The 13,293-nt window shown below is 52.8% G+C and overlaps 2 protein-coding genes across 2 annotated transcripts; both read left to right on the forward strand.

Moving 5' to 3' along the window:
• Nucleotides 1–1,509: 1,509 nt before the first annotated feature.
• On the forward strand, nt 1,510–2,900 carry V2A60_006430 (S-adenosyl-L-methionine-dependent methyltransferase; the record flags this gene model as incomplete). Its single annotated transcript, XM_083257724.1, has 3 exons — nt 1,510–1,849; nt 2,100–2,238; nt 2,423–2,900. The coding sequence occupies 3 exons, from the start codon at nt 1,510–1,512 to the stop codon at nt 2,898–2,900; spliced, it is 957 nt and encodes a 318-aa protein (XP_083113850.1).
• An 8,561-nt stretch (nt 2,901–11,461) lies between these two features.
• Nucleotides 11,462–12,826, forward strand: V2A60_006431 (uncharacterized protein; the record flags this gene model as incomplete). The annotated part of the gene is made up of 1 exon (XM_083257725.1): nt 11,462–12,826. One exon carries the CDS (start codon nt 11,462–11,464, stop codon nt 12,824–12,826), a length of 1,365 nt encoding a protein of 454 aa, XP_083113851.1.
• Nucleotides 12,827–13,293: the final 467 nt, after the last annotated feature.

The following is a 13,293-nucleotide window of genomic DNA, read 5'->3' on the forward strand; positions in this document are numbered from 1 at the left end:
TTGACCCATGCCTCTTTGTCGGAAGACGGTCAATTCTTGGGACTGTAAGGGGCCGTCCATCAAACTACTGGAAGTTGTTGCTTATTGCTGCGTGCGCACGTATCTCAAGTTTCATGCATGCCCTCTCACAAATGCAAGCATTTTATTTTTCTGCTTCAAGTAAAATCAAGTCGCGTAGCCGTGGGTAAAAAAGGGAAAAAAAAGATGGGGAGCGAGAGATGGAAGGCAAAGACAAAGCCACTCGGTTATCTTTCTTTTTTTTAAAAAAAAAAACACCGAAAAAAGAAAAAAAAAAAGAGAAAAGACAAGCAGAAATTTCGATACTTTTGAGCTGCAAATGAGCTTGTTACCGGTTTCCTGGAACAAACTCGATGCAGCTCCGTCTGGGCGGCGCAAAGGGGGTTACATAGCCACGGCTGATATCTCGTGCTCTGGTTGCGCTCCCCACGAACGTTGTCCTGCTTGAGATGTGCATGGCAAACATGAACCCTGATTCGATCTGCTCTCCTGTCTCTCCGCTGCCGGTGCCATCTCTCTGTTCCCCGTCTCACGGACCCGAGCCATCAACCTTCCAACTCTCGCAGTTACCAAGCTCGCTGGTATAGCCCTTCTCAGCCGCCCTCTGCCGGCCACCAACGAATAAAGAGCGTGCGTGAGTTGGTATAACTCTCTTTTTTCCCCCCATGCTATCGGTGGCTGATTAGGCCAGAGTGGCGAGAAAAATCGCCCTTCCACACACACGCACACTCACACGGTACCCTCGCTTTCTCCCCTGCCGAGTCCACATTTTTATCTGCATTTGCAGGGGCCTCGCCTCGTGCTTCCCGAGATATCGTCGGACTCTATTTTCACCACCAAAATCCTGGTGCTTTTGGTAGGGCCAGAGCGGAGTCTGGCCGAATAGATGAGAAGACAATTTACGTTGGCCCCTCACACACACCCACACGCACGCACACGAGCACACTTTGGCTCTCGCTCTCTCGCTTCCTCGAGGTTGGCTTTTGACAAAAGAGAAAAAACAAAAAAAAAGGCCGAAATAGTATTGTGACACAAACTTCGGCGCCCGCGTGATAAGACATTAGCCGAGGGCGGCACTGGAGCGCTATACAGGGGGAGCCGGTGTCTGACACTCAAGGCCCGGCCGGCTATTATACGAGTCAGGAAGAACGCAGCCCTGCCTGACCTTGCATGGATTTTCTCCGTGGACCACTTGCAGAAACGCCCCGGTTCCATTCTCGGCTGCCTGCAGTGACCACTGCTGCGAGATGCTCGCCAAAGGACCTTGCCTGTGTCTCGACTGGAGGTTTGTCCGCCGAGTATAAACCTCGGTGCTTCCCGTCCACCGGCGGATGATTCATGCATCTCTGCCATTCTTCGCCTCTATACCAGACAAGTGCGTGCTCCTTGGCAGCTGGCAAACCCGGCGCTGCATAGACCTGCAACTGGGAATCTACACACAAGATCAACACCTTGTCCACACGCGCGCAGTCTGATAACCGGGAGCAGAAAATGAGCAGCAAAGGATCATCACCTCCTAGCGACTTTGTCGCCGTCGGCACTGCCGACGAGGTGGCTGTGATATACGGCATCGAGCGCGGAGCCGAGTACATCGACTCGGACTACACGGATGACACCCAGAGCCTCACATCCAGCATACGCCAACACATTATAGACGGCGGTCTCCGGTATCACGCGTATCATGCCGGGCAGTATGCGTTTCCCAATGATGAGAATGAGCAGCGTCGCGACGATCTCAAGCATGACTTGACATTGCATCTTTGTGATGGAAAGTATTTCCTGGCTCCCGTCGAAGACTTGTTCAAGAATGGAGCCCAAGTGCTCGATCTAGGTAAAACCCGATGATCGACCTGTTCTGGGCCCGAACATGAGTTTGCTGATTAGCATACAAGGAACGGGCAATGGAAAATGGTGTATAGAATGTGCGTAGTACAGAACCCTACTGATTCATCACTCACTCTTTGTTTGAAAGTATACTAAACTGACGGTGTTTGCCCCCCCGTCTGTAGTGGCGGATATTTACCCGAATGCTACGTTTCAAGGAATGGATCTTTCTCCCATACAACCTGACTGGGTGCCAGAAAACGTGTCCTTTGTCGTGGATGACATTGAACATGAAGCAGGCTGGACGTACGACGACGACATGTTTGACTACATTCACGTTCGCCATATTATCCACTCCATCCGAGACCGGGAACAGCTATGGGAACGGATATACAAGTGAGAGAGACTGCTCGTGTTCCCAAACCCTTCCCCACCACCTTCCTTCCCCTCTCCTCTTCTTTCTTTTCTGCCCCGGGAGGTGCGGGATCGGAAACCAGGCCTCGAGTGCTGACGCAAAGGGGAGGGGGGGGGGGGAAACCTTGAACCCGTTTTCCCGCCCCTTTTCTCCCCATCGTCTTAGGCACCTGAAACCCGGCGGCTACGTCGAGATCCAAGAGTTTGAGTACGTCGCGGCGTGCGACGACGCGTCGTGCGACGGGCCCTTTGCGTGGCGCGACTTCCTGGAGCACCTGCGGGCGGGCCTGCGGGCGCTCGGCGGCTCCGACCTGCTCGGGGTGCGGCGGGCGGACGAGGAGCTGGCGCGGGCGGGCTTCGCGGACCTGGGGTACCGCCGCAAGAAGTGCCCCAACGGGCCGTGGGCCCGGCGGCGGCGGCTGCAGGAGTGCGGGCACATCCTGCGCGACGTCTGCATGGAGGGGCTCGTCGGCCTCGCGCGCCGCCCGTTCCGCGACGGCCTCGGGTGGACGCCCGCGCAGACCGAGGTGTTCCTCGTCGACGTACGCAAGGCCCTCACGGCGGTCGCGGACAACGGGTTGCCCCGCTTCCACTCGTACTTTCCGTTTCACAACCTGTACGCGAGGAAACCGTTGGATGCGTAAAATGGCTTTTGCGGCAGCGGCGGCGGCGGTGGAGGAGGAAGGCGAAGGAGAAGAACGAGGAGGAGGAGAAGCCGATGACGACGATTGAGGTGGCGATTTCGAGGACGTGTTTACGCGTTACTTTTTTTTTTTTTTTTTGTTTTCCCTTTCTTTCTTGTTGTTGGTTTTCTATTCAGGCAGCTGTGCCATGTGACGGTGGCAATGTCAAGAACCTTGGCCAGAGTCAGCAGCGAAAAGATTAAACATTCAATCAAAAACTTGACGTCCAACATGACAAATGCCCGTTGCCACCCTTCTTGTGGCGTGAATTATCGCCAAAGTGATGAAGTTGGCTACTGACTCATCTTGCCCAGCCGCCGGCGAGGTAGCCTACGTGGGCGTGTCGATAGCAAAAGAAGACTTGCGTAGACTGGCTTCTGCCTTGAAGGTACAAAGGAGTACATTGTCATACTCTGTGAGTCTTCAACATCGAGAAACGTTGCTGTTGTTGCTGGTGTTGCTGTTGTATAAGTGCAAGCATGGGGGTGGCAAACCGACGATGGCCTCATCCGAGTGGCCCAAGCCCTCCCCCCCCCCTCGCATTCATTCCCCTCAAGCACAGAAACAGGTTGTGGACGTGAAAAGAGAAGTACAAGATTAACGGTCCAAGTATTCTTGGGCCCCATGTTTGAAGATTCACGCGTACTGGCTGCCTAGTGTTGATTCCAAAGCTCAAAAGTCGCCCCCCCAGCCCCCCATTTCCAGGCAGAGATGGGAAAAGTCCAGAACTAGTTTCTCTAGGGCGCGGGACAAGCCGTTGTTCGCCACCCCCGGAGTTGGGCGATACAGAAGGAGAGAGGGAGAGAGAGAGAGAGAGAGAGGAAGAGGGGGCACGTGAACTCTTCACGATGCTTGTGAAAGCAAGCACATCTACGTCACGTCAATGGGTCTTTGTGGAGGAGGGTGACAAGAGAGAGAGAGAGAAAAAGAAGAGCAAGAACACGCGCTCCCGGCCTTGGCTTGTGCGTCGTGAAGAAACCTGGGTGTGAATGCACGCCCGCCGCCTGGGGTTTGGGCTCTCACTGATACTATTAACACCAGGGAATAGAAGTCAATGAGTCACCGTTGGTGGGAAGACGTTTTTTGGGAGCTAAATGTGTATCATGGAAAAGGCATTATACAAAGTGACTCAAAATTTTTGACAATATCCAACTTTCAGGTTTATTCTTTTCCCTGGCCTTGTCAAGGTCAGTTTTCGGCGACGTGAGCATTCCTTGTCGACATGGTGCAAATGTTGGTGATGGCTTTTTCTTCCCCGTGTCATGTGTGTGCGTGTGTTGCCACATTGGGTGTCAGTCCATGTGGCGTATGTATTACCGACCACTTTTTGAATTATACAGCCTTACAAAAAATTACTCTTTGGGCTCGTCATTTTCTAAAAAAAAAAAAATTCCCCCTTCATACTGCAAAGTGAATGGGAAACCGTCGTCGTAGTCATTCACCCCCCCCCCCCTCCTCTCCCTTGCCTACCTTTTCCCGACGATCGAGTCACCGAAATCTTGCATGACCAACATTTTCCCTGCAGGACCAAGGCCGAGGGAGAAAAAAAATAAACAATAAAAAAACAAATCTTCCAGAACCATGAGAATGACGTACTTTACATGCAACACAAAGAAAAGGTCAGGCTAGGCAAACAAAAAGGAAAACCAATCGGTCGGGAAAAAGGGGCGCTAGAGTATGAGCTCCCCCGCGCACCGCCACACTTGACAAAAAAATAAAGCCATTTTCCACGTGGCGAGTGGCGTTTAAGTGTGGCGCATCGCTCAAGCGTTGTGGCGTTGGGCAGCGAACCAAGAGATCAAAATTTGGCGACAAACGTCTCCCTCCTTCAATACGTTGGAGTTTCTGGCTTCTTCTATTTCTTCTTCTTTTGCACTGTTATGCCATGGAGGCCCAACATGTATACAGAAGGGAAAAAAAAAAAGAGAAAGAGATGGATGGGCAACCAAAACCAAGTGTACTACGGCTGAAAAAGGCGTCCACAGGAGAGCTTGATGCCGCCTAACCATGGGCAGCGGGTAGCAGTTGGAACCACCACACGGTGAGGAAAGCCTCACTTTTTTTTTCTCCCATATCGTGGATAACAAAAAGCGAATTAGGGCTTCTGCCACACTACTACCGCAGGAGAAAAAAAAAAAAAGAGACACGATTCCATCTACGTGCATTCAGCGGCAAGGCGGGCGCCGGCATGAGCTGCATGCTGCTTTCTGCTTGCTGCGCTGGCGCACCCCTCTGGCTCCTTTGGGGTGGGCCAGCGCATAACAGGTTGGGTATCCGCGCAGATGTTGGGCTTCCGTCTACGACTGAAATGACTGCAAACGGCTTCCAAAAACCTTTGAGATCCTCCCGAGCTGGAGGGGCACTTGGGGCGCCATGGAGAAGCAACGGAGCGCAGGCAGAAAGCTGCCTGGCTCTACATATGCACCCACATACAAAACGACTACATCTTGACAAGCGCCCATCCATCCATACATCCATACATCCATCCATAAACCTCCATCCACCCATCCGGCAGCTGCAATCTTCATGCACACGCCCAACCATTGCATCTTGTCTCTTCTTCTTTGTTGGTGGGTGCATTGGGGGCCATGCTGTGGATTATGATGCAGTCTAGAACAGCAACAAGAGTAACATGCAAGAAAAAGATGGCATCAAAATCGCAGTATATGGCCAAGACAAGAACAAGGCGAAACCGCCTCTTGATATGACAAGAGCTCTCTGTCCAACCCAGCTGCTGTGCGGCCCCGGTCACCGGCCGGTGTGCTGTTGAGAGAGCCTGGTCTCCGGTACCCTGTCTGGCCAGCGATGAATGAATAATATCCAATAAAAAGTTGGAAAAAGAAATCTGTAGACGAAGTGGTTGAGGCATCTATAACTGCTCCCTTTCCAATACGCATATGGGTGATGCGTCGTGCCAGGCAGGAGGGGCCGGAACTAAACTAAAACTGCCATCAAGAGCTGGAAAACTCTCCCCTCCAGCTCGCATAATCAGATATGAATTGTGTTTAACAAGCCCTTGATATCGCTTGAGGCCCTCTTTACACCCCCTCCATGGGCCCGTCGTGCTTGTCCAATGCAAAGAGTCGGTCAGCGCGTATGAGTGGCCGTCATGGTCCGTCCATCGCTCACACGCGACATGACGGCGCTGCCATGGTCCTTGCCAACGTGAGAAGTACTGGGTAGGGACAAATCCAGAACAACGGGTCACCAGATATGACTGGGGTAGAGATACACAGACATACAGGGCAAAGCAATGGGTGTGTCGTTGTCGACGAAACGAGCGCTGTTCGGCTTGGTTCGACGTGTACTGCACCCATCCTTTCAGCTTACAGCTACCAATGACAATTCGGCCAACACTGTTCGTGCTCTTGCGTATTCCACACCATGGAGAGGGGCTAAAGGTGAAAAGGGTTAGCTTTTGGCATCAATACAGATATTTCTGCAGCTGCGCCGCCATTGGGAGACAATACATAAGCCTCGTTCGATCGTTTTGAGGCGAGCATCTGATGTCATGAGTCACATCCCACCGTTGCATTTCTTAGTCTCTCCTTGCAAATTAGGGAACCGGCACTCGTGCGCATTGAGGACGCTCCATCCGCTTATCCATCATTGCTACTTGTTAAGTCTTTTCCCGGAGCAAAGTGAGGCGGCTGCCCTGTTTTGGTGCTCGGCCGGCATGGCTCTTGGTTTCCGGGCGTGAAATTTTGAAATGGGATTCAGGCAGCTATGCCAGAAGGCCTGGGCGTCAACATGTGTCGAGTTGAGGCCAGGGGTAGCCTGGCTGAGGAGGGCCTGTAATACTAATTATCGCTGTGCGTGCGCCAGATCAACCCCATCCCTGTCAGGTATGATGAAAGACCTGGGTGTTAATACGCACAATAATTTTTCCTTTTTTTTCCCTTTGCTTCACTCTCTTCATTTTTTCTTCTTAAACAGTACGGATAGTCTTGAGGGGCGGCGGGTTCCCTGCCGTGTGTGTCTTTGATCAGTCCAGCTTGGCGCCATGGGCGTGTGCATAGTAACATAGACTATCAGAAGGGAAACCATGGCATGAAACCCAATAAGAGAAATGAAAATAAATGTCTTCCAGAAAGAGTGACTACTGAGTACGTATGTGGCGGTGTGAATGGGAACGGCTGTAATCTGTAAGGCCGGAGCACACAGCAACGACACAGGCCATTGTTTGTTATTGTTGTTGTCAGAGGTCTTGGTGGACTGGCCGCCCCAAGAACCTGGTACAGTTTGAGACGCTAGGTCAGAGCCCTGGTCTTGGTCTCAGCGCCAAGGCTCCACAAAGATGCGAAATTCCGGTCAAAAGAGAATGGTAAATCGAATTTGTATCCTGTTGGGCCTTGGCGGTAACTCCCTCGTGATGCGCCAACAGCGATACACGGATTTGGACTCGAGTCGAAACAGCCGTCGTCACACATATATACTCACAGGCAAGCGGCGCACATACTTTTTGGTTTTTGCTCATCATCCAGCATGGCGGGCCGCTGCCACTACTGCGTTAGCATGCTGCGGAGAGCGGGAGGGCTGCGGGTTCCCGCGTGCTGTGGAACTTTGAACTCCACCATGTCCGAAGTTGCAGGAGCTTGAGAACGGAATCGTAGCACTCTGAGCATCTTTGAGGTGTGAATCTGCTCGCGGTGCAGCGCGAAGGTCTGCTGACAGCCTTGCACGCCGTATCTCGTCACAGTAGGCGAGCAGCCAAGTATGTGAGGCAAACAGTCTGCATCTGCGCGCTTGTGTACCGGACGGGCGGCGCATGTGTCAAGGTTGTGGCCGTGGCTAGAAAGCTGTATTTGGCACTTTACTCGTACGACCAGCTGTGTCGTAAGCCTTGTACAATGCGACTAGTCATATGTGCTGCAATGTAGAAAATGTAGTTGCATACTGCTGATAGCTGTGCATATTGTGGCTCTTGAGGTTTGAACTGTTGCAGGAAAGCACCCTATTCGCCCAAGGCAGTCGGCCCTTGTCTTACTGACAGCACGGAGCGTGGCGAGTTGAGCATAGCGAGAGGCGATTCTGCTGCGACCCTGATGAAGGTGGCCGAGTCATGGACAAGTTGTACCAGTATTGGCGGCATGATGGGATCGGCACATCATGAAAAGCTGGGCAAGTCAAAATGACAAGTACCGAGTAGACACGGTGCTCTGGTCTCGGCTTTGTTGGTGCTGCCAAGTGACTGAGGGCTCGGATTTTCGAATTCGCTGTACACCGGGTAGCGCGGGCTGACATGGCACCGTGGTTGAGTCTTGTTGTCTTGCTGTCTTGCTCGCCCACCACCTGGCGCGGGCATGTGACAAACAAACCACAGGAAATGCGGCAATGTGGCAGGCGTAGGACGACTCACGGGACGTTTTTATTTCTAGTCGGTAATTTTTTTCTTTTTTTTTTTCAAAGTACCCAAGTTGCGATCTGGCCGGCAGATGCATGTACGCAGATGTGCCCGAGGTGAGGTACTGACTGCATGAAATGTCGAGTCTTGTAAGGATGAGGCTCGTAGCCTTGCGCTGCGTACAACGTCCTGGCTTACACGATTGGTGGCTGGCTGTTCTGATACGGGGCCAGCCAGGCTTATTAGTAGTTGCGCGCTGAGCAATATGACGACGCTCTCCAATGACGATACGGGATTTGCTTCGCAGTCGCAATGCTAATACAAGGCTTGACCTGCGGCTAGCTGAAGCGACCGTATCAGCAAGGCAACATGGCGCTGCGCCGACTGCGGAAACGAGCATTTTACCAGAAGCGGCTGTACCAGTATCCGTAGTTGAGGGAGCCAGAGGTGCTAGGATGAAGCAGGTTGGCCGAGGGAGCCGATTCGGTATGGTTCAACGACAGGGTACAGGCAGGGTCGAGTCTCGAGCTTATTACTGGTACGTGAATGGCATGGAATACGACGGTGCGATATGGCCATAACAGGAAGGCGATCCATGGCAATAGGCTGCACCAGTACCAGTAGGCTGGAGAGCGGCTATGGACGCAGAGTTTTCCTCTTCGTTTTTTCCCCTTCACTTTTCAGCCGGGTACTAAGTATGGTTGGAACTGGTTATAGCGGCGGAATGGTGGTCTAGGTGCATCCGGCCGCTAGACAAGGTCGGTTCGCACATGCCACCGGAGCCATCATTTCGGTAGACCCCTGAAAGGTGGCAAGGTGGTAATTTGAACTCCATCGACGGGGCTGGGGGCAGAGTTTTCTTGCAGGTAGCCCTGGCGTAGCGCGAGAGGTTAGCAGCTACCGGTACCGCGGCAAGGTAAACGTCACTGAGGGTCGACGGGCTTTCCAGAAGGGTGAAGAGGAGACCGTGAGGGTGAGACAACGATGGTTGGATGGTCGGCTGAGATGCAAGGCCGAGATGTGATTATGATTTGTGCTCAAGGGGGCGTGCGGGTGTTGTATCAGTACCAATACCAGTATTGAGTCGTCGGAGAGAAGCAAACGGGGCGGCTGTTTTGGAGAAATAAAGAAGTGGCTTTTGCCTGGTTAGCAGAGAACAGACGGCTGGTGGCAAATAGGCGTGGCCACGGATGGGCGACTGCCGACTGGCAAATAGCAGGGCCGGGAGAGGAAAGCATTGTCAGCACAGGTACTATTACTCAGTAGAGTGGTGGATGTGTGGGCGAGTCAGCGAGGGATATTAAGATTATGTACGGATTACAGAGTATGGAAAGGGTAATTCTCGATGGGCATTTTCCTTTTTTGTCATTTTTGCTGGGTCGGCATGCGTCTTGATTGGACTATGCCGTGATTCCACACCCCTCTTCTTTTTCATCTTCGCACGGCGTTGCTATTTTGTTTTGTTTATTGTTGGTATACGCATACCTAGCAGGAGCCTGGCTCAGTGCGTTTGGGGAGGGAAAATGTGGCACCAATAGCCAAGATGGCGGATTCCAACAGCGGTGTTGTGGCTTGTGCGCGGCAATAAGAGAGAGGTTGGCAGTGGCTAATTAGTGGCTAATGCACCCTGCTAATTCTCTCTCTTCTTCGTTGTCTGACTCTCTCCAGGGGCTTCGGGCGGCGTCCAGGGCCTGGTAGCAGGTGCTGGAAATTACGCGCGTTTGTGAAAAAATGAATACATGAAATAAAAAACCGTATTATAGGCCAGGCGCATGTCGTAGAAGCGTGCGTCTAGACCAAACAGAAAAAGGAAAAAAAAGAAAAAGAAAGACAGAGTTAACAACCAGAAACAGATAGGAGGAAAATACCTGCGGAATATTGAGTAAACCCATGCCACACCCAACCATACCGTACTCGGTCCGCCGCACATGCCATCCCAACACTATCAGTATGACGAGATCCAAGTCGTCCCGCCCTTTTTTCTTCTTTCTTCTTTTTCTGTTTCTGTTTCTTTTCCCTCTTTCTTCTGCCTTCCGGCTCAAAAAAAAGGGGGGGGGAGGGGTGTAAACAACAACTGTGACGGCATCTTTGGTACAGCCTAATTGTTATTCAAAGTACAGGCGGGTACATTTTTTTTGTGTGCCGTGCCTACTAATTCTATTTATTTATTTACCTATCTTGCCCCTACCATACATGCACCCCTACACCAGTGCCTACCTGCCCTACGATGTCCCTATGTACCGCCCTAAAAAAGTACCAACCAAGTAAATTGTAGCGTCCACACCCACTGTCGTCGCCCCTGCAAGCCCAGCCTCCCCCCCCTGTACGCTCCACGTCCGCTGGCTCGGCCTGATTTGCTTGCCCACACCCCCTTGTCATGGGCTTGTTGTGGGCTGTCCTGCCCTGTCCTGGCCCGTCCTGGCGTCCTGGCGTCCTGGCGTCCTGATTCTGTTTAGGTTCCCCCCCCCCCTCCACGACCCTCTACGACAGTCAAAGCCCACAACGGCCCCCCCCAAAAAAGGCGACCCCCTTACCCGCTACTTGCCCACGCCCTCGCACACACAATATATACATGGCCTCACTGCAACTCCCTTCCAACCCCCCTCTCTTTTTTCTCCTCCTTCTGTACCACTCTTGGCTTCTGCCAACAACCAAATCACTTTACAAACCGCTCCAGCCGCTCTTTTATTCGCAACACAGCCGTTTAGCTACGTCTGTCGATTCCTATCTTCGTACGCTCGTCGCTTTTACGATCGTCTTTGACTCACTGCGAGCCCAAGCGCCTCGACTCCTCGTCACTGCTCGTCAGGTCTCCTCTCGGAACTTGACACCGTATTTCCTCGCACGAGGAAATCGAATATAAATACACATTAGGCCTGTCATGTTTGCAACAGGAAACACCTCTCCTCAACAATACGCGTCTCACGACATAGGAAGGTGACTCGCCTACTTCACCCCGACACCTGCATGACATCGACTCCATTTGCACACGACAGCAACCAGTCGGCTTGAACCACAACATCGCGCCACTCCCACCCTCGACGGGTAGTTGTTGGATGAGAGCCGAGGAGTAGATGTCCTACGGGCATCAGTCAATAATTTTCAATATTTAAAAAAAATCACAGAAAAAAAAAACCAGACCGACTCCAAGCCACCCACCAACAAAACCCAGACAAACATGAACTTTCCCTCGCCCATGACGCCGGGATCTACCCCCCAATACGATCGCGACTATCGCGATTATTCTGCGACGCCTTCGCCACGACGAGACTGGACCTTCGACACCCCGACGACTCCCATTCGCCCTGCCACGCGTGCCGCTCACGGAAGGGCTGCCAGCTACTGCCAGCGCTCCCCGTTCCCACCTCATCCGCAGCCGCAGCCGCGTCCGCAGCCGCCCGTCTACAGTCCTCATCCATGGGACTCGCCGCGCTACACCAGCGATGGAGTCTACGCCGCCAGGGTTGATGTTGATGTGAGTCCCCAATATTTCTCGTCGCGCCGACACTCGGCTTCGTGGCCTTCTTTTCACGTTCCCCCTCCATGGGGTGATCGTAGACACTCGTATTCCCATGTCCGGGCTTCCACTCCCTTTGGAGAATCCGACGAGGACGAGATAATCGAATCCCTGGACGGAGGAATATTCGTCTTGCCTGCTCAGACGTGCGGCCGCACCGGCCGCCCCGCATACCCTCAGCACGTATATTATAACGGAGGGTGGTACACTAACACACATGGCTATCAGCAGACCCAGACTCCCCCATACTACTACCCCAATGGCTACGATTACCCTGCCTATGGCGGCGGCGCTGCGACGCCTGGTCCCGAGCGCTTCGCCCCTCGCGAGCCACCCCAGACTCCGCGTTTCCAGACTCGCCCCCCCACCAGCTTCAGTCATGCCCGCCATGCCTCCATGGCCACCCCCAAGCGCCCCTCCACTGCCCGTCCCCAGAGCTCCCATAGGTCCAAGGCCAGACCGGAAGACCTTCCTGCTCCGCGAAAGGCGACTGAGGCTGATGCAAAGGCTCACAGAATTCCTGCCGGCTATGCGCTCAAAAATTGGGATCCCGATGAGAGACCCATCCTTCTGCTCGGCAGTGTTTTCGACTTCAACAGTCTAGGCAAGTGGATTTTCGATTGGACTGTCTACCGTGAAGGCCGTGGCGCTCCCATTGCCGACATTGCCGGTGAACTATGGCTGCTTCTGATTCAGCTCAACTCAAAGATCAAGGTCTCTGAGAATGTTATCGGTAGTGTTCGCGACTCTGAAAGCCGCGAAATGTTGGAAGATTTTCTCGAGTCGGGCGAGCGTCTCATGGAGAAGCTGCGTCTGCTTCTCAAGGCCTGTGAGGCCCCCATGCTCAAGGCTGCCAAGAAGCGTCAGTCCGGCCTGGGCAAGAGCTCTGGTATCGAGTTCGTCCACACTCTCTTCGGTCCCGACCGCGAGGGCGAGAAGACGGACAAATTTATGCAGAGCATTCGTCTCTTCATTCTCCGCTTTGATGCCAATTGTGATGACATTGTCCGGAATCCCACCCGATAAATGCCTGGATTGGACCATTAGAGACGGCCCCTCATTCATCCCCCCCCAAAGGAGAAATTTCCCAAAGCCTGTATTATATCCCTGGCTCCCTGGACTTTCCCTTTTCTTTTTCTTTACCCGGCCATTCAAACCATTTGGATCTCGGAACCTCTTGACCCTTGTTGGAGCAACGAACCACATGGAAACGCCTTCAACACACCCAGGGAATGGCACCGTCAGACTGTACACTAATCTGATTTTTTGTTTATCCGAGGACGGAGCACGCCTGGATACCCAAATTTATACCCCGGAGTATTTGCTTTATTTCCTATTTCTTATCATCCTCTTTCGGATATCTGGGTCTATTAGACAGACACGCGAGCACGATGCGCAAGATGGAATGCAAGGGCAACCTGTACTATCAACCGGAAAGCGCGCGCTGCGCAGAACACCAAGTTTGGTGAATCATGTTTCTTGTCGTTTTTTAT

Source organism: Cordyceps javanica, chromosome 4 (assembly GCF_051103115.1).
Source record: "Cordyceps javanica chromosome 4, complete sequence".
NCBI classification, from domain to species: Eukaryota; Fungi; Ascomycota; class Sordariomycetes; order Hypocreales; family Cordycipitaceae; genus Cordyceps; species Cordyceps javanica.